This window comes from Ciconia boyciana, chromosome 5, assembly GCF_034638445.1.
Source record: "Ciconia boyciana chromosome 5, ASM3463844v1, whole genome shotgun sequence".
NCBI classification, from domain to species: domain Eukaryota; kingdom Metazoa; phylum Chordata; class Aves; order Ciconiiformes; family Ciconiidae; genus Ciconia; species Ciconia boyciana.
Window position 1 is genome coordinate 52,112,671 of NC_132938.1, and position 21,688 is coordinate 52,134,358.

The 21,688-nt window shown below is 38.7% G+C and overlaps 1 protein-coding gene across 2 annotated transcripts in view; it reads left to right on the forward strand.

The window, feature by feature from the left end:
* CCSER1 (coiled-coil serine rich protein 1) overlaps positions 1-21,688 on the forward strand; it is a 728,765-nt gene that overhangs the window by 66,713 nt on the left and 640,364 nt on the right. For both annotated transcript variants that reach the window (XM_072861769.1, XM_072861770.1), the window contains exons 2-3: positions 11,424-12,782; positions 15,311-15,498. In XM_072861769.1, coding sequence (XP_072717870.1) covers positions 11,468-12,782; positions 15,311-15,498 — 1,503 coding nt within the window. In that variant the 5' untranslated portion in view covers positions 11,424-11,467. The remainder of the gene's footprint in view (positions 1-11,423; positions 12,783-15,310; positions 15,499-21,688) is intronic.

The following is a 21,688-nucleotide window of genomic DNA, read 5'->3' on the forward strand; positions in this document are numbered from 1 at the left end:
AACACTAGCTTTTATAAAAATGCCTTCACGAGTTTCCCTGATCTTTCAGAAGATTAGGCTCGCTTTGAGAATTACATTTGATGATAAAGGGGAGCAAATGATACCAACTTGGACAAAATGATGGAGTCTGATTAAAGACCCTTCAAAGCTGTACAGCTTTGTTTTGGTTAACAATGACAAGGCACACCAGAGACATCCAGGAACGTACAGTAAAAGCGTTATCTGATAGGATTAACTGTCACCTGCTCTGATTTGTTTTGGGGATAATTGTTCAAAACTGTTGAAAGTGGTGGTGGAGGGAGATTCAAGTAACAGGTAATCCTCTTGGTTGTGAGAGGCAATATGGTAAGGCAATAAACTTTAGAACAAAAGGCAGTTGTAAAAGATTATTAATTGACTATCTCGGCTGAAAGAACTGTTTTCACCCATTTTGGGACTATGTGTACACTTTCTTGTTTCTCGAGCAAGCTGAATGAAACAAACTTAGTCATTTGTTCATAGCAACCACCATATAGCTTTCCTTTTCTGGAAAAATTCTCCCTTAATATGATCAGTATTTCTCCTTGCCTTGCCTGTTATTCTTCCCAAAGGGTTGCTTTTCACCACTCCCTGTCTCCTTTGCCTTTTCATGCTACAACATCTTTTGTATTAATGGGGGTACCTGGGAGAAGTATTTGTTTGGGAATAAGATTTAGTATTTGATTCCCAAATAGTACCGACCTGACTGTGAAACCTGGTTTTGACAGTAACTGTGGACAGGTCGCTGGTGCTTCTTCTCATACAGTGCTGACTATTAGAATTGTCTTGAGTTTATAAGGCATTATGTTGATGTCAATAATTTTAACGAAGATTTGTGTGAAGAAGTTGAAGAAAATTAATTTGACAAACTATTTTGTTTACTTTTTAATCAATTAAATCGTCCTAAATAATGTTAGGTATCATCCAAAGTTCTTTCTTTGGCTGTTTCTAAAATATGAATTCTAAACATGAAGTTAAAATATCTATTAGGTTAAAATATTCCTGGTATAATACCTGATAATTCTCTGATAATGCAGCAATTCTTTTCTGCAACCTTCCATCGAGTAGTCTCAAGCTGCTTTTACAGGACAAAACTACAATGCCTCAGTACGATCCATGTGCTAGATGAGAGGGATGGTTTCTCATGGCTCCCTTGGTCACAGAGCAGATCATTGCTAAGTAGGGGAAACACAGCTGATGGCTTCCAAGAGCCTTACTCTTCCACTTAACATCTGGATATTTATTTAGTACTTGGGGTAATTGGAAACTGTGATATACCATCTTTTTGTAAACTTGTCCTGGTTTCAGCTGAGATAGAGTTAATTTTCTTTATAGTGGCTGGTGTGGGGCTATGTTTTGGATTTGTTTGAAAACCCTTGAGTTTTCTTACTTTTGCTCTTCCGATTCTTTCCCCCATCCCACCAGGGGGGAGTGAGCGAGCGGCTGCGTGGTGCTTAGTTCCCGGCTGGGGCTAAACCACGACAAAACTTTTCTGTATTGAACTTTGGTTTCAATCCTAACATTAACAGAAGTCTGTGTTGTTTTGTGACTACAAGCTGTGAATTTCCAGAGTTGGGTTCCTAAATTCAGAGGACAGCAAATGAAATTAGGTGTTTATTTTTCTAGGACTCCTATGAACTTCCATGCTGTTTTTTTTTCTGGTTAGGCAGCTCTGAGTTTGCAAGCTGGTTTCTTTTTCTCCTTTCTGTGCTTGCTTTGTGGGCTTCAGTTTTATGCTTAGATCTTCTTAACCTTCAGTTTTCAAAACAAAATGCAGGTCTTTACTATGTGTGTGTAAACTTGGTGTATGTGGTTCTGGGCATTACTGCTGTGGCACTTGTTTTTTCTGAAGTGTGCTATACTCATTGCTGCAGAAATGTAAGCCGCTGTGTTTTAATGTTTGATTAACAACTCGCAGTCAGAATTTAAGTACATGAATATATTCAGTTGTCTTGAGTTTTATTCTCTTTCGTTGTTTTTATTAGTAAGAAGATAGATTGAAATGAGTCTGATAAATCTAATCTAGAAATAATTATATTTTCAATATAGCAAAAGGGGAATTGCCTGAGTCTTTGCTAAGATTCATGGAAGTCTTAAGTAGAACATGATAAGTATTATGATTTATTTCTAAATGTAGTATGATTGATTCCTAAAAATGTATTCTTCTTATAAGTGGTGTCCAGTGGAGTACATTAACATATAAAGAAACTAAAGTAATTAGTTTGCAATTAAAATAATAAAATTACACAATATTGGGGATGGTAATTATGAATGTATTTAATATTCAGCCCCATGAGGAATGCATCTTATGTGTGGTAAAACCTGCAGGGAACAGGAATCATGTGGTTCCCTTTCATTAGAGTTTAGTAAGCTGTGAGTACCTCGCCTGGAACAGTCAGTCTGAGGATTATCAGTTCATTTTGCACCTTTTTGCAGACTTCTTTCAAGGCATGAGTTGGGAATTATTCTCTTCTGTTGAGTTTAGGGGAATTTGGAAAAGAACATTCTTGCTCCTTTTGCTGTTAATGATATATTATTTCATGGTAACATAGTCAACAGCTGCTACAGTGATGTACTACAATTACCTTATTATTAATCAAAGACCAATCTGTAAATTAGTCTGCCTAATGTTAGGCAAAGCTTTCATGGTTTGCTTTCACGAATACTATTAGCCACATTGATTTATTTTATTTTAGTTTTAAAATCCTTTCACTTATCTGGATCCCCTGGAAGAGTTCTTATTGCCCAGTCCTTTTCACTGTGAGGCTGTAAGGTCCCTCTATCTCAGTAGTCTGTTTTCAACAGTGGCTCTAAGCAGACACTTAGGGAGAAGTAGGAACGGAGCACAGGTGTATGGATCTTCAGAACTGCATGATTAATTTGTTAGGGTTTTATCAATTTTCATTATAATCCATTAAGAGATTCTGTACTTGGTTGGAATAAAAAAAAGACTCAAACAAAATGCTGCTTCCATCCACTTAAATTGGGAGTCTGTGTACTAGGAGTGATTAGATCGTACATGTCCAAGTGTTGCTTTTGCAAGAGTTAAAGAAGAATTACAGATGGGGTGACTGAGGCTTATAGGGATGAAAGGCCAAATGGTTTATATCAGCATGATTCACTTCAGTGGAGCCCCATGAATTTACAACAGATGAGGATTTGGTCCATTTTAATGCAGTTAAGGTCACATGTTCAGCTGGCGACAGAGGTAATAAATGACCCCAGCCCTTGTTGTCACTGTGGTTGCCATATACACAGCAGAAGCAGGCATCACTTGAGACTGAAAAGCAGCCAGACTGGAAAACGTGCAGTAAGCTTTAGCAAAAAAATAAATTACTGATGACACTGAAGTTGTGATTCTGGAAGATAAGAGGAATAGACACAGGAGAGCACAGAACAAAGACTCTCGGTTCTGCTGGGACTGCGTAGTGCTGAGACAGTTATGAGATGGTCGCTTGAAGTGAGTGAGAGGTACGCATTTGTAATACATTGAAAGACAGATTGTAGAAGGAGCACATTAAAGCAGAACTTGAATTCACTACTGACCGCACAAATCAGCTGGATCATGCTTTAGAGATACTTATGATGTCTTGTGAGCCAGCAGAATATTTTAAGGAAGTTTGGGTTTTTTTGTGGGGAAGCTGATAGAGATGCTTTGAATGCCTGTGGGAGCTGTAGCCAATATTGGTGCTTTGCTTCATGCTACCAACAAATTTTATGCAGTGAACAGTGCACCATGGGTACAGAGCTAGGGCTGTGTTATTCCCGGTATTTTCCTCGTGAGAATACCAGCTGGCTTGCGCAGTGGTGACCTGTTCCACTTGAATTCCAGAGCAAACAGCTGGCAAGGAGTCTCTCCCTCTCTTAATGTCCTGGACTGAGGCAAATGCTAGATCTGCTGTTTTCCGATGTGCAAATGAGTCAGTGCTCTAGTGGGCATGTTACACCTTTTTTTTTTCTGCATGAAGAAAAAAGATCCTTGATTATTTCTAGGTTGCTTTTCCTTTTTGGTTAAAATACAACTGAAAGTCAAATTGCTGTCTATAAATGAACACATCCCACATTTATGACTAAATCCTAGTATTTAGTGTGAAGTCCAAACATTATTATTTTCCTTAAAGCCTTAATTGAACAAGATTTCCTGCTATCTCTAAGCATTATAAAAACTCTACCATGTGCATCATGAGTGGGGGTGAGAGGAGAGAAAGATGTGAGGGAAGAAGGATGCTATTTGATCATATTGAATCCTACCCGGTCACCAGACTGCCATCTCCATGTCCACCAAAGATGTCTCAATGTTAGTAAATGTCTTTTTGTCCCGTTATGGTATAATTTCCACGTGCGCTCAGGGACCTGTGTAAGGCCACCGCACTTGTTAAAAGTGAATAATGCATTGCTTACAAACACATTTGAGAAAGGTAATCAGGGGAGTGGATGCCATGACATTTGAATCACAAAGCAAGCATATCCTCTTTGATACTTCTATTTCCAAGTTATTATTTATATTTGTAACTGTTTCTAATTAAACTATAAGTATTGTGAATACCAGATGTTGTAAGAAATGCATTGTACACTTCTCCAGAATCCAGATAAGTGACAGAGGTGAGAGGTATTGTTTCTCCTCTGTTAAAAAAACAACACAGCACAACACACCAAAACCCAGTCATGTGAATGTGACTGCTGCTTCACTGTGGTATGGTCCTTGCCTTGTTTCTGACCTGTTGTGTTTGATTGTTGAACAGGTGAAAGTTAGTTGTTTATCTTCTGCACACAGTCAACCTTTTGCCAGTAGATCCCAGCTCTTACTGAAGGGTAACTGGCTGCTGGGTGTGTGTACCAGACTACCAGTAAGATTGGTTCACTTCTGTTCCGATATTTTGCATATTACACTGAAGTGCTTTGAGATAACCTTTGGTGTGATGCAGAGGCATTTGAAGTAGGGGATGATTTAAATGTAGGTAGGAGAGAACTGTGGCATCTAGGTTTCTAGAGATCAGTTTCCCTGGTTCTCTTTTAGAAAACTAGCAGTTCACCTGGTACAAGTGGGATGAATTTACATACCTGGTGATAATGAAAGAATGAGTCACACATGACCTGTCTCATGCTATTTGCCTTCTGGTTAATTTAAAGTCAAAAGAGGATATATAGATAACTTATCTTGTTTTCTTCTTTGAATGTTTGTTACACTTCTAATTTAATCCTAGCACTGGGAATGGCAGTTACGGACTTATGAAATAGCTGTCTTCAACTTGTACAAGACCAGTCAAAGTGGGAGATGGGGTTTTGATGTGTGCATGGCTTCAAATTTATTTATTGCAAATTTATCTGCCTGCTTCCTCTCTTATTTCCTGAAAGCATGGGCTGCAGGACACAGGAAACTGAAAGAAATCTCATGTCTTGCCTTAGAACACCTCAGTGCTTGGATTCTCTATTCTTTTCTTCCAGATATATAAAAGCTATTTCCAGATATATAAAAGCTATTTTGGCCAATCAGTTTTCAGTACAGAGGGAAAAAGTGCGTGGAGTTGTACGTGTGTGCATGTGTAGACACACATAATTTTTTAAAGGTTTGGCTCCCTATGTTGGATATTCTTCTGTTTATAAAAACTGTTCAGAAAAATTAAACTCCAAGCAAGTGCAGGCATGGTAGTAGCTTACAAAATTTTGCACCAAGAATACGGCTGTGGCCGCTGTTCCACAAAATATATTCTTGAGCTCTGTACCGTGCTGCAAAGGTTACATGCACAAGGAAAGAAAAGGGAAGTGTGTTATTGACAAAAGCAAATGAAGCTGTTCTGTATTAGAAGGAATTTCACTCATTCCATTTGCAAAAACATATTGCTTCAGTATTGACAATCCCACCTTTCTTAGCTAGTGCCTTCTATTGTACAGGCATTTGGCTTTGCTAGTATTTTCAGTAAGACCCTATTAATCCAGTTACGTTATCCTTGATAACATCTAAAGCCCTAAGTATTTATATGCAGGTGTTTATTTTGTTTGCTTTTGTTTTAAATGTAAAACAATATTTAATGGCTTTTTAAGGCTCTTATGTTCTCCTTGTGTACAGGATTGCTCTCACATAGTGACCTCTGGGAGCTATGCAGGTAAAAACAAGTCACAAATGTACTAGAGAGACAAATAATATTGGAATAAAATGTGAACAATATTGAAGGCGGTAATGCTTAAATGCTGAGGACAATATAGTGCTGGAATCCGAATGATGGAAGTTTAATTATTCGGGTGGGAGCCACAGGCTATGATGTTACCCATTGGGCTAAAGAACTGCTCCTTACAAGTGCATCAGCTGCATTAGGACTTCTGTTGACTCACCAACAATTAAAAATATTTATTTTCATGTGTTTTTGTGGGTATTTGTAGTATCCTGGGGTAAATTTAGTTTCTGTGTAAGTCTGGAGCCAGCTAGTCTATAAAAGACTATGTCTATCACATGGGCCTTTCCTCCTGCCTTACGGAAGTGCTCACGTGAGGGATGGGATCACATTCGCAGTTTAAGATTCACGTTAGTCCTGTGTGTTTTGCTTTATTATATGATTGGTGATTCAAAGCATTAAAGAAAATGTATTCTCTTCCTTAAACTGAGTGCAGCCTAAAAATCATAGTGCTGTGGAGGAGAGAGGTAGGGAGCAGATGAGTATTGATGTTCTGCTCTGATTTAAGATTGGGGCCTTTCAGCTGTGTGTCCTGTGTCTAATTCAGTTTTGTTCTTTGCATGGAAGATATTGTTTGCTATTTCTAGGAGGTGCATCTTTCAGGAGAACGTCTTTAGGAAAGCTTTATTTAAAAAGTTTTGAGAGGTAGTAGCAGGTTGGTTATTTATAAAGGGAGTGTTTGTACTGGCCTACGCATTACAGTTCTCTGTTGAATAAGCATATACTAGCTTTTGGTATGTACATGTAATTATGATAATGGTAAAATTAAAAAATAATTTCAAGTCCTAAATTCTGCCTCAAAGGCAATGAGAAATGAAAAAGGCACTGACTGTTGCTTTTTCGTACCTGCAGTCAATGAAAAAGTAGATCCATGGCTCCATCTACTGGAGTTCAAAACCACCAGCGAGAGTTGCTCTTTATTGAATGCACGGCACTCCGGCACACTTGTGTGAGTAACTGCTTGGCAGAAGCTGAAATAAAAAATACTGGGTTTTATTTTTCAGCTGGTGTATTGGTGGAGTAGATTTTTCTGGCGACATTGGTGTAATATTTTGACAATTTTACCTGTTTTAACACTTGTAGGGCTTTTTCCGCTGTTACATTCACTGTCTGAAAGTTGAGCAATTTGTTTCTTTTGACAAAATACATATATTTTGTAACATAAAATACAGAGCTCGTATAATTCTTACCCTGCACATTTATGTATTTTATACTCATACAACTGCTGTAGGCAAGATAAAGGCCTAATATTGTATAGTTAGATGGTTCTTCCAAAGATCTCCTGTGTAGAAAGAATAAGCCTCAAGTATAAAAAAACTTGGCCTCTTTTTTTCTCTGTCAATTAAATACGTGACTTTAAGATTTTTTTGAGATTAATTTTGCAACATCTTGGTGCAGACCAATGTGGAAGGAAACTATTTCCATTTTGATTAACTTTTAAAATTGCTAATAAGAGGGAAAATGTTTTGTTCACACTTTGCCTGTTTCTTATTTGCATTGGTTTCAGCACAGGGCCTCAGAAACTGTGAACTGTAGCCAAGCTCTTGAGGAAGAGCAGATCCTGAAATAAACCACCATTACTCTGGCTGCAATTAAATGTTTTCAAAATAGTTTACTTATTTTCCTTCAGTACATCAAACTGTGTCTTGTGTGATACCAGATGCAAAACCATGCATCAAAAATACATTCCATAAAAAGCAAAATTTGAATGTCTATGTACTGTAGCACTGAGTAAACACTTCAGTTTCAGCAATAACTGGACTTTAGAATTAGAAAGTATACAAATTAATGGTTTGTGTATTTGACCAAGATTCAGACCTCTGTACAGAATACTGTGTAGACTATTTTTTGACTGTTCACGTTATGTGATAATGATGCAAAATGTATTTTGTCCTAAACAAGGAGCCTGATCTAATTGAAAGCCTTCCTAGACTGTCACTTTTCCTTGATCCTTCTTGTTTACTTGACTTCTTGCTAGTATTCTAAAAACCCAGTGATTTCTTTAAGATACATGGAGCTTTGTATTAGGTCCTAGATTGATTGTGTAGGATCAGAATTGTTGTCCAGTTTAAATTTGAAAGTGTCATCTGGAATGGCATAATGCCATTGCAAAGGTGTCTTTCTCTGCTGTCTTGTTTTTCCTCTCTTGCAGCTTTTAAGAATGATGGCAGTAGGGATGAGGATGTTAGATACAGAAAATTAGTGGTTTTGAAGAGAATATGTGGCTGGACTGAGTTTCACTCTGTAAGGGTTACTGCTATAAAGTGGTAAGCATATGTAATTACCTTAAATGTGGAGACTGAAAGGAAACACCTATTTCATTCATAATAGGACAGTTTATAACTCCTCTGCAATAAGCAAAAAAAAAAAAAAGAAAAATCTTATTTTATTAATATCTGAGGGTATTAATATCTTCAAATACATATTTTTTCCTGTGTTGCAAGTAGAATTCTTACTTTAACTCAGTGCTAAACTTTGGCACTTCTACACTGCAAAATGTGTGTGTATATATATAATAAATGGTATATGCAATTAATATTAAAATATTAATAAAATACAGTATTCAAAGTATTCAAACTGTATATGCATATATACCTGTATGTGTACATGCACGTGTGTGTTTTGAGAAATGTCCTCTGATAGCTATTGGAGACCTAGAAAGAACGGTATATTACAATTAGTTCATATTTTACAGGTGAGGATTTCTGCTGCTTAGACAATAAGAGAAATGTTGACAGTTTATTTGTGCTCTTCCTTCAAGAGGCAAGGAAGGAAGAATGAATGAATAAATGTCATTTTGTTATCTGCAGTTGGAGGCAATGTATTCTATTAAAAATTGTTGCCACCTGGAAAGCTAAGGCTGTGTATATGCATGGGTCAGTTATTAGGAATAATCTCTGTTATGATTTAGACACAGCCTTTGTATTTCCAGCAGAAGTTACAATAAATGCTTTTTGCTCAGTTTTCAGCTTCCTTTTGCTCTCAGCTCAGAGAATTTCATAATTATAAACCAGGATGGTTTGTTCTCCAGTGAACTGACAATTAAGGTGTGGGCAGGAGAGTGAATGATGGGAGCAAATGTTTTATCTAAGCATAAAATGCCTATAGCGATTTAATGTATTTTAAAAATATTTTGCTCATCTACTGCAGTTGTAAAACTGCATTTGAAAGTCTTTTTTCAGCAGTTTATGATGTCTCCTTAAAATACAAGGAAGAACCCTCACAATATCTAAATAATCTTGTGTTGTGTGTATATGCATATCCTTACATATCAGCATGCCAGCAAGTACATGTTCACAAAAGCAAAAAAAACCCAACACAGTAGGTCTGGAAATGCTTAAAAAACCACAAGGGGTTTGTACAGGGAGGGTGGAGAGGGTTGCATGTGGCTTTCCAAAGCCTATTTTCAGTAGGCTGAATTGTGGACAGACAAACAAGCTGGTATAACGTAAGCCCCTATGTGAGTTCACAGGGCCTCAGCTTCTGTGCTGTTGGCTCTGCTTTTGTTCTTGCACTGCTGTAAATGCAAAGTACCTTATGTGTCAGTGAAATGGAAGAACTGTCTGTGCATCAGTTCGTTTGGTGGATATAAAGTTATTCTGATAACCTGTGTGGGTGCCTGTATCATCAGTTCTGTCCCAATCAGACTGAATTCAAATTTGGGTTTCAATCGCAGGACCTTGGTATTGCCTAGGTCGGGTTTTAGCTTGTCATCAGAGATCACCAATGACTTCTAGGAATTAGTGACCATTCCCAACTGGTTTCTCTCATCTTAAACTACAAAATTGCTTATTGATTCCTGATGCTTCTGAATATTGTGGCTGCTTGGCAGTGCATGTTCAGACTGGAGCTATACTAGCTTTTTTACTTTCTGCGTTGTTAACACTTTTTTACAGTCCAATGTCTAGTCAGAATTAGTCTCTGAACTTAATCGTTACCCTTTCTTTCACAGTAATATAGCATATATGTAGCTTTATTACTCCTTAAATTTTCCCACTTTAATTTTTTTATAGATGTGTGTGTGTGTGTATATACACTGTATAAATATATATTGTTCATAGATATTTGTGGTAGCTGCATAATGAATATTAAATTGCTCATTAGATGAATGAATTTGTTTTTGCACTTGACATACAAACATTGTTTAGATAAATGACCTGATGTTTAGTCCTGTGTGCTGAACACTTGCAGCTCATGAAGTTGCACTCAGGCATTATACCCACAGTCTCTCTTGTTCTTGTGATTATATATCATACGTTTTTATTGCTCCGTCCGTGGTCCTGTCTCTCACAGCCATAGTTTATTATAACGAGAACAAAAAGGAGATAGAACTGGTATATATTTCATAAAGATTAATTTTCTTCTAGTACATCTGCTGTGCTGATCAAAATAAGTTTTTATTGCTTAAATATTTACAAAAAATGCCAAGCATCTGTGTATGAAACTCTTTTCACGAATTTCAAAAAACTGCAAAAATAGCTAATTATAATTAAGGCTACAAGAGGATGTCAGAGAAGTGTTCAAAGGAAACATTAAAGTTCAAATCCAGAAACATGATCCCATATTTTGACAGTAAATTCCTAGAACTTATAGTTCCTTAGGAAGAATTTTTGGTGGTGCATATTTTAGCTTGACTGCAATGCCAGCATTTTCTCTTCTGTAAGGTGATACATACAGCCTTCAGCAGGAGCACATAAAGGAATTAAAAATCCAACTAAAAGTTCAGTGAAGACTGGAAAATTTAAATCCTCTTCTTTCTTGCAAAAATCTGAGTATTTAGGAACAGAAAATAGCGTTTTGTTCTACTCAGATCATGAAAAATCAAGTCTCCTCTAAAAGAGCTTACAGTTTATAAGACTTGTCCCAAGAACTTACAAAACCAAGGACATTTGGGTGATATATTTATATGTCTTTTGGCATGTAGATTTTATACTGTTACCTAGTGTGATCTGCATTGTATAATACATCATATATAATATGGTATCTCTCATCTATAGAATGTTTTGAGCCACATCTTTGCTCAGCTGCTGGGTTTTCACTGCTGCCTATTGAACACTTTGAAATTCTAAAAAATCTTCAGTAATGCATATGCAACAACTTGCAGCTGTACGTAAAATTGATGTTGGCATCTCATGTATTTAGGCTGACTTAAAGCCTATTTGAGTGGACTTCGAGGCTGAATTATTTCTCTCTTTTTTTTTTTTTGTTTCTCCCCTCCCGCCCCCCTCATCGCAGGTTAGTTTATTGGCTGCAAAGAGCCACGGACACTTTGTGCCCTGATGGGGGACTCAGGATCCAGACGATCGACTCTAGTATCTCGGTTGCCAATATTCAGGAGAAGTATTAGCCGGAGACACGACTCCCTTCCTTCCTCACCTTCTTCTGCTAATGCCATTGGTGTCCACACCTCCTCCCCATCCAGCACTAACTCCAGCTCAGGGAGCACAGGCAAGCGCCGTAGTATTTTCCGCACTCCTTCCATTAGCTTCCATAACAAGAAAGGGAGCGAGCAGAAGCCTGACTCGGCTAGTCAAAACATTAACATCTCAAATGGTGCCCAGTCCTCTCTCAGCACTTTTCAAAAACTGAACTTAGAGGAACACATTAAAAGCAGAGGAAGGCATTCAGTTGGCTTTGGCAGCTCACGTAGCAAGAAGATAACAAGGTCTTTGACAGATGATTTTGAAAAGGGAAAGGAGCCCTCAGCTAATAAGAATGTCTTTATAAATTGCATAAGCTCTGGGAAGAATGAGGGTGATGATTCAGGCTTTGCAGAAGAGCAGAGCCGATACTCTGTCAAACAATCCACACGAAAACTTCTCCCTAAATCTTTCTCATCGCACTACAAATTTTCCAAACCAGCTCCGGAGGGTCAATCAGTTTCCTCTGTGCAGCAGTCCAGGTGCTTGCTGGAGGTTAAATCGTACGTGGAAAGCGAACCTGTGATTGCCAAGTCCTCTCCTCCATGTTCGGCTGAGACGACAGAGTGCATGGGAAGCTCCTTGCAGTCCCCGCTGCTCTCGGCTGACCTCACGGCTGCCCAGACCCCCTCTGACTTTGTCGCCCTGACAGAGGATTCTGTTTCGGAGGTTGATGCTCTGCCCAGCAGCGGGACTGGGGCACTGCTCGCAGAGGACTTTGGCCACAATGTCTCTACCTCTCAGATCTTCTTTAATCCTGTTGCTGCTCCTGCGAGGGAAACAGATATCGTGGAAAGTACTGGCCATTCTGCTGGTGTATCTCCTGCAAGTCACGCAAGCTCATGTAGTGTTGAATCTAATACCTTATTCAAAACCTCAGCTGCTAATCAAACAAAAGTATTTTTGCAAGCCAATGAACTACATATTAATGATGCCAGACACATAGGAGAAACTAACTCGGCAAATGCACATTTAGAAACCTTTGCGTTACAGCATAGAGAAGAACCAGTGATGCTCTCTCCAAAAGCGCAGGGGTTGAGTGGGGACAGAGATGAAAGCACGCCATCCAAGCACGCAGGAGAGACAACTCCTGTAACGGAGCCTAAGATTGTTCCATGTTTTGAACCTCAGTCCTTTAAAACACAACAGGGTTATGAAACAAACCGTTCTAAAGGTATGTCTTGTGGTCTTTTCATTGCTGGGTTTGGTGGCGGTTTTTTGGCCTCAGTTTTCTGTAAGAATTGTTTGGTCATAAAGTGTTTTTGTAGAGTTGCTAGTGCTAGCTAGGGAGTTCAAAAGTTATGAATTGTGCCCTCCTCCCAAAATTGTAGGAATTAAACAAAGTCTATGGTTTTTGAGCTTTCATTTTACAGTTTGCTAAGACCCATCAGTGCTGTTCATACCTATGCTTTCCTGTCGTAGAAAATGAATTAAGAAGGAGAGTATTGATTCTCGCCTCTTGTTGAAGGCTAAAGCTGGCATTATTGAGACATGCCTATTTTGGACTTAAGCCAAAGAGTTGCATTGTTTGAGATGGAAACATCACCAGAGAACTAAACCTTCTTTTAGTCTGGTTATGAAAAATAACACAGTTTATCTTATATTGATCTGGGTTTCTAAATTTCCTAACTCTTGCTTGCTCTATCCAACTGATGTGATAGAGTATCTTGGAGTGGATATTTCTGTGGCGGAGTATGAGAGATCCTATTTCTGTTTCCATCTGAAATAATATTGTGCAATTTCTCATTATGTAATCTATGAAATGGAGAGAGTTAATTACCATCTAAATTTCACACTGGATCTTTAGTTTATGAAAAGGAATTTGGAAGTATTAACAAGATTAAGTGTAAAGGCTGTGCCTAGAAATCCCAGTCTATAGAGATGCAGATGAATAAAGGCACCAGGCCCTTGAGTGAAGGACACCTTTACTGTCAGAAGACATCTATCTCTCACAGTTTTTCTCAAACCAACCTAAAGACTGGTGCTTTCTTACATAATCCTGAGGCTGTGTCTGGTGGGCCAAAATTTGTGAGAGTTAACAAGACTGCATTTATAGTGTTTGTATTCGAAGATGAATGAGTGTAAACTCATATGAATTAATGCCCATCTTTTTGCTTGGACATTTATTTAAGCATGTAGATTATAAGCAATCAAAAGTAATCTTGCTGTTTGAATTACTTGTTACTGCAAGGCTTGGTTGGATATCTTGTACATAAATGGCAATACAAAGTCAAATTAATCTACTAAATTACCTTTCACCAGAAGGGACTTGTTTCTCAGAACGTTAGTCAATTGGAAAAAAAAAAAATAAATTCCATGTATGTATGTCACTGGACCTGACCACTCAGTTGATCTTCCTTGCAACATTTGGCTCCTCTGTGTATGAGCTCATCCTTTTGAATCTTACTAGAGTGTACTGCAGAACAGCAAGTGAGCAGCTTGGAGTGATGTTTAGTAATACATAGTGTATTTGAAACTCATGCATCAGCAGTTGCATTTTTAATCTGTATTTCTGGAAGGCAGCTAACTGCAGTTGAAACTGATAGAGGGATTTTTGTAAATGGGATTCATGTTCACAGAAACACTAGAGCTAATACTGCACTATATAAAAGTCAGTGATTAATTGTTAGGGCTTTATAGTTCTGTTCAAAAAGCTTTTTTTTTTTTTTTTAACTTGTGTGGTGAAGAATGTATTTAAAATTAGAAACTGGCCAAGCATACAAAGGGACAATTGAAAAAATATATAAAATCCTGCCATATGAAATGAAACAAATATAGAAAAAGCTTACGTGGCATTCAGTAAGATATGGTTATAAGTAGATATATCTGTTACAGACAGACTGGTTTGCACATTTGGTTTTGTTAAAACAGTATTTAAAACCAGATGTGAATGCAAAATATTTCTGTGCATTTTCTTTTGTAATAGATATTTTCTCTTCTGTAGCTGGTCTCATAGGTGGTATCATTATAGATGGCATCATGAACGTGACATTAATGTATAAGCAGGTTTGATGTTCCATATAGGCAAAAGGCAAAAGATTTTCTGTGTTATATTTATTATGCTATTATGCTTTTCTCTTTTCCCATCTATAATTTGCCCTAACACCTCCAAACGTAATTTTTCTCCTCTTTTCTGATGTGTTTTTGTTTAACTGGAATTGGGGACTGAGATTCAGCCTGCTGGCTGCAGGCTGCGTTTGGAGGGTGCGGATGCAGAGCTTGAGCTAGGAAGGCCAAAGAGAAACCAAAACCAGTGTGCATCCCTGTCCTATGCAGTGGTAACAAAGCTGTGACCTGGCCCTACAAAACCTAGACTTGCCTTGGGACACAGGGTAAGGCAGGTTGGGTTCTGGCACCAGTGGACCAGCGATGGTTTCTCCGGTGGATTTTACTGGACAGGTTTGGAAGTGTCCTAGAATGAGGGGAGAAAGGAAAGGATGGAGCAAAGGTCCTTCTGGATTCTGTGAGGAGCTGTGGACTGGGCTGCAGCATGCTGAGTGTGCTAGTCATTGGGGGCTGAACAGTGAACGGATCACCCAGGTAACACTTTTGTCTAGGTAAGCAGGATCTACTTTCTACAGGACATCTCTTATGCGATTGCCTTTCAATGTAAGCATTTCAAGCAAAACAGTGTTCTCATTAAGAATATATTTGTAGAGAGTAATTCTCTGTAATGGTTGCTGATTGCTTCTCTATTTGTAGTTGATCTTGCCAATAGCTTCAGTCCATACCGAGACGGCAGATTTGTTGAGAAACGATTGAGATCTTCTTCAGAAGGTACTGCTGGAGGCAGTCGGCTGATCATAAAACCAAAGGATGGAAATACAGAAGAGCTTAACACCCTACGGAAGCAGAGAGCAAGCTCATCCTCTTCAAAAATGAACAGCATGGTGAGTTTTATTCCCATATGCGTAAGTTTTTGTTTTTATGTGATTGGTGTAACTATAATGAGAAGCAGCAACTTTACAAGTAATGGATGGTAATAAGGGTTGGGGGGGAAGCTGTCTCAGCTGTCTTCCAAAATGTGATCCAGGGTCAGCTACAGATATTAAAAGTATTTTTTTTCAGTGTGACAGACATTGTGAAAAGGTTTGCATACTTTTTGTGAAGAGATTCTTGTTGTCATGCTTTGCTGATTTGCCTGGGAGAAAAATACTGGGAGAGGGAACTGCAACAAAATTCAGCATGACTATTTCTGAGGTTAAATACAGTGGGCTACTCTGTGGCAACATATTATTTTTACTGTGTTAGTTATTTCATAGACTTATGTCTGGTATGAGTGAAATTCAGACCAGAAGTTGGATAGAGAGGAAGTTGTCTGTAAGGAGGCTCATTTGAAAGGTCTTGAGTGGTCCCTTTTGAAACTGATGACAAGTTTGAATGCTTTCACTCTGAGCAGGTAAGGTAAGGAGGAGTGGTAAGGATGTCTTCTGAGAACCCTTGAGGGTCCTGAGGACTGGAAAACCTAAGACAAATCAGATAACTGCAGGAGAGTACTTTTGAAACCTCTTCTAGTGAAACAATAGTAGAAGGGACTGACTGACAAGTTTGTACTTTCCTATAGCCAGTGAGAAGAAACATTTTAAGATGAGTGTAACATACTTATGCATGTGCTCTCCAGTGAGAGAAATAAAGAAGATGCTAAGATTGAATATCTACAGCAATGTCATCCACTCTTTAGCTTATGGGAATCACTAAAACAAGTTTTATGGCCATTATTAGTTTGAAATATTTTATTCAACATGCTAGCTGAAAAAAGGAGGATGCATTTTGTACCCATATCTGAAAGCAGCTTTCCATAGAAAGCAAAAAAACTCCAAGTTTCTTACCCCTGCCTAAAGTTGCTAAACAGATGTGTAAATAAAGGGGTTTTTCCTTTTCAGGTTTACGTAATAGCCATTATGTTACAATGATGTAGGACCAAACATATCCCTGAGAGACTCAGGTGTGAACACAACTGCCTTTTCTAAGAGGGAATTTTTGCAGTTTTTTGGAGATGTGAAACTGATTGGTGCAAACTGATGTTAGACTTCCAGTTATGTGCTCTTTTGGTGTAGTTTTACAGGCTAATACAAAAACTCAACAACTCATACCATTGCTTAGACAACTTGTATGACTACATGCTGCTTCGGCTGCCACTAATGTAACATCTTCTCTCTCACCCAAGAAGCTAAGGAAGGCTAAAATTGTCTTCCTCTATGAGATTTGCCCATACTAGCTCCTGGTTGGTCATTTAAAAATAGGTCCCCAGAGAAGGATCTGATTTAGTGTGAAATACCCTTATGGAAACTGTGGTTGGAAATTGGGGTTTGGGGGTTTCTCAAGATGTGAAACCTGCCTTTTGTCTTGGTAAATCTCACCTATGTGTCTGAATGTATCATCCAAATGTTCCTTTGTGGTTGAGCTCACAAATGCTGCTGTGGATGGCAGGAGAAAATTACATCAGTACCAAGCGCATTCACCAAGCATATGTACAGCCAATGAACAACAGATTTTCCAGTGTACCAGTGTCCTGAAGCAATGGTCACTAAAAACACTCAACTAAAATGGAGTTACTTGATGTCTTTTACAGAAACTCTTGCCCGTACAATCACTTTGTGTGACCTGGGCAGATTGGATTACCTACACTTCAGTGACAGGATTATTCTCCTCTTAGGAGTATCAGATTGTGCAGATTTATCAGTATTCACTGATTAATTTTATACTACCTGAAAGGGCAGCAGCTAAATTAATTTTAGGAAGGAGAAGTTTTTATACATCTGCCTTTCTTGTTTCTAGATTGTTGCCAACTTGTCAGATGGAGTAGTACAGTAATACAAAATTTACTTCAACAAAAACCCCTTGATTTTTAAAAATTTTTTTCTTTTTTTATCCACTGGATTATTACACCCAGAGATACGGCATAGAAATAAAGAGGTGAAATTGCTAAATAGTAGAAGAAACCTTTGTGCTGTTAAAGTGTATAGTTATATCGTGTTTCTCTGTTTTTGCAGGAAGTTCACATCCAGCTATCAGTGAATAACATGTTATTTGTCAAAGTCAGAGAGTTGCCCAGCCAGCAACTAAGTCCCACGCAGCCGCTCGCTCACTCTGTCCTGGTGGAATGGGGGAGAGAATCAGAATAGTAAAAGTGAGAAAACTTGCGGGTTGAGATAAAGACAGTTTAATAGGTAAAGCAAAAGCCGCACACACAAGCAAAGCAAAACAAGGAATTCATTCACTCCTTCCCCCAGGCAGGAAAGCCCGGCTCCATCACGTGTAACGGGTACTTCGGAAGACAAAACGCCATCACTCCAAACATGCCCCCCTTTTCTTCTCCCCCCAGCTCTACAGGCTGAGCATGACGCCATATGGTGCGGGATATCCCTTTGGTCAGTTGGGGTCAGCTGTCCCAGCTGTGTCCCCTCCCAACTTCTTGTGCACCCCCAGCCTACTTGCTGGTGGGGTGGGCTGAGAAGCAGAAAAGGCCTTGACGCTGCACAAGCACTGCTCAGCAATAGCTAAAACATCCCTGGGTTATGAACACTGTTTCCAGCACAAATCCAAAACACAGCCCCATACTAGCTACTATGGAGAAAATTAACTCTTCCCCAGCCAAAACCAGCACACGTTTAAAGATGGTGTTTCATGTAGGCATACAGAGCATTATGCAGATGTAGTTCCTGCCCTAAAAAGCTGGTTAACCCTGGCTCAAGCCTGTAAACCTTATTTGGGTTGTTAGACCAAAGCTGCTACTAGGCAGATCTTTGTGTTCATTTAAATTCTGGGCTAGACTGATACCGTAGCACTTTATTCTATTTAGACCTGTATTAATGATGGGGCTGGGAAGGTGACAACACTTTAACAACAGGAAGTAAGTGAAGTGTGCATTGGGGGTACGTGGTGATTTGAGTCTCTTCTTCATGTTTTGTGTATGAAATCCACATTTCTTTTTCACTTCCATTAGCAAGATTGTCTACAAATTCACAAGTGTTTGCTCATGCTTATTTGTATTACAGTCACAGACCAAGAACTTTTATGTCGAGATTACTGTGCATATTCACCAGTGAAGGTAAAATTATTCCTGCTTCCCCCCCAATGCATATGGATATCATCTTCATATGTTAAGAAAAATGCTAGATGAAAGCTTTTTTTACTAAAAAAGTGAGGCTTAAGAAGAGGTAAAACAAACAAAACCAAAACTAACAACACCTCCTCCCCTCACAAACAACCAGAAGGCAAAAGAATAAGCAGAGTTCCCTGGAAGGAAAAGGAATTAAAAATTGAAGAAATTGATTGTTCATAATAATACATAACAGTAAAAAGGCACCTTCAAAATACTTGTCACAAGGAATTACTGTTTAACACCACAGTAGCAGATTGTCACCAGTGAATGCTCCTTATGAAGAATAAATACTAGGTAAAGCATTGGAGTGGCTGAACAAAGTAGTATTAAAAACCTCAATCTAACTTTCTTGTGTGCCTAGAAAAACATTAGTCTCTCTTCTGTGGCTATCTGTATTCATTTTGTTAAATTTTGGAAGAAAAAGAACCACAGGCATTTAAGGGGTGGCAAGTTCACGGGGGATTGCCGAGGCATTTAAGGGATGGCAAGTTCCCGGGGGATTGCCGAGGCCTCCCTAACAAGGGCAGCGTTGCTGTTCAGTTTTGCTCTGCAGCACCGAGGGAGTGGTAGCAGCTGTGGATGCCAGTTTCCTGGCATTGTCCAGATGTGTTATGCTGAAGAAGCTTTGTAGAGTGAAACATACCCTTTCCTCGGAAGCTGAAGCAGGCCCTCCAAGACCCTGTTTGTTTCCTTTTTGTTGGCAGGCAGTGTGGGCTGCTTCTGCTGAGGGGCTGGCGGGAGTGAGGAACCAGAACTGAGGGGATGCTAGATTTTCACAGGAGATAAGAAGGAAAAAAGATGCGCGTCTGAGAAACTGTTCTTCCTCCTAAACAACTTGCTCAGCAGAGTATTCTTGCATGATTGGTAGTGCTCTTTTTGAAGGTGATAGGTAAAAGCTTGGATAGGTGGATCTCCTAAATATCAAGAATATGTGTCAAACCTACAAAGATGGTCACCGCCTCCCCCAAGAGTGGCATTAACTCACTTGTGAGATGCTGAAAGTAATTTATAATCTGGGCAAGAGCGATGCTGCTCATAAATGAGATGTAGGGAAAGAAGAAAGTCTTTCAAAATAACTCTGCAAATGTGCCAATTTTGTAATAATGTAAATAATGAACTGAAACAGACGCTTGAGATTAACTGCTTAGATTACTAATTATGTGTTTTTCATCAGAATACAGTTTCAAAGCCGTCATTCTTGCTGTGACCGATTTCTGCCACAAGATGCCACCATTTCACTAAAAAGGGTCTTACACTTTAGTATTACATAGTTACACAAAAGGTGAAAACTGCAATTCAGGACACGTTTTTGGGACAGTTTAATGTTGATTAGCCTGTGCAGTATTATAGAGCCTTTTCAAATGAACATGGTTGATACTGATGCGATTTAAAGATATTCATATTGCTATAGAAATTGGTCATTCAAATGTTCTAATATCAGTTACAACTTTAAATATTTAGATATCATATACAGACTTGTTAACTGTATCTCAGAAGATTGACGGAGGCTATGGCTGTCCTCCCTGTTCTCCAGCTAGGTGGTGGTTCTTTTCCAGTGTGTAAGAGAGGCAAAAAGAAAGAAGGAAAAATGCAAAGCAGCATGGTAAAAGACCTGAATGACCTGAAATATGCAGCCCTGCAAGACCAGTGAAAAGAATGTAAACCTGGGTAGTTGAAATGTAGGAGAAAATTAGAATAACCACATTGAAAAAAATAGAATCAGACCCCCAAATCAGTGTAAGTTCTTTAAGAGGGTCAGCAGGCAGAACAGCAGGAAAAAAGAGTTGATGTGCTACAGTACTTAGAATTAACAGCAGAAATTGAGGTGTGCATGAGCAACAAAATAATCCATCACTTCTCATATCAGTGGCTAATGTGAAAAGCTGACTATACTAAATATCACCTGTACCAGTACCAAAGAGGAAATGTTTAAAAAAATCAGCAATTTTTTTTTAAAGTTGCTGATAGGGATTTTGAAACGCTAACAAGTTACAGTCAGTCATTAAAATCACAAAGTCGTGAAAGATGATACGAATGAAAGTACCTGTACATTACTATAAGTTAAAAAAAAAGTTCAGAGCATTGTTTGAGCTCCTAGACCACATTGCCCAGCTTCAAGATGTGAGCTGCACTGTGCTGTATGCACATGTGTGGTTTTACTCTGTCTAGAAATATAACTGCATACATGCAGTAGAACGAGACTGCCCAGTTACATTTGGCTCTCACAGACCTGCTTTTCTGCCTCTCTGCAACTATTTACAAAGAAAATAATTGTCAGTCTTTGTGACTGCTCCCTTGCCCACACCTGGCTATCAGCATATGTGTTATATAACTAAAAAACCCCTAATTTTTCAGCTTTTTCCTGTCTCAGTGGGTGAACATTACCACTGTCCTTTTTGTTCTGCAGGACTGCGTTTCTCTGGGCACTCTTGAGCACAGGTTTTTCTTCAATTTCTCATACTTGAATCTTCTCTAAATGTTGCCTGTTTTTCGTTTCTTAAATTCAGCTATAAGATTTCATCCTTGTAGGTAAAAAATTTTTATGGTTGCCCTCAGTGCTGCATCATTCTCTCCTCTTGCCTAGAGCAAGGCAGCCTTGCCTACTTGTGTCAGTCCAATTAGAGCTGTACAACTTATTTTTCCGGATTGTTGCTTTGACTGTGCCATTTCTTTCTTTGCATCTTTCCCATAGTTCCAATATTTTAGATAAAACTGCTTGTTGCCAGTTAAAGGACTTTCATGGCCTAAGGTCATCCCAGCTTTTTTTCCTCAGCTTTAACAGTGATACAAGTCTTCATTGCCCGCTTGTCAAACTGTCAAATAGTTGCATTCATTTTTTTTCTCCCACACTGCCTATGAAGCACTAAAGCAACTGCAGTTATCACAAACCTTTCTTCATTTCCTTTTTCAATTTTCATTTGATTTTTTTGCCTTGCCTACAAATAACAATACAATACTGAACTGAGATAATTTTT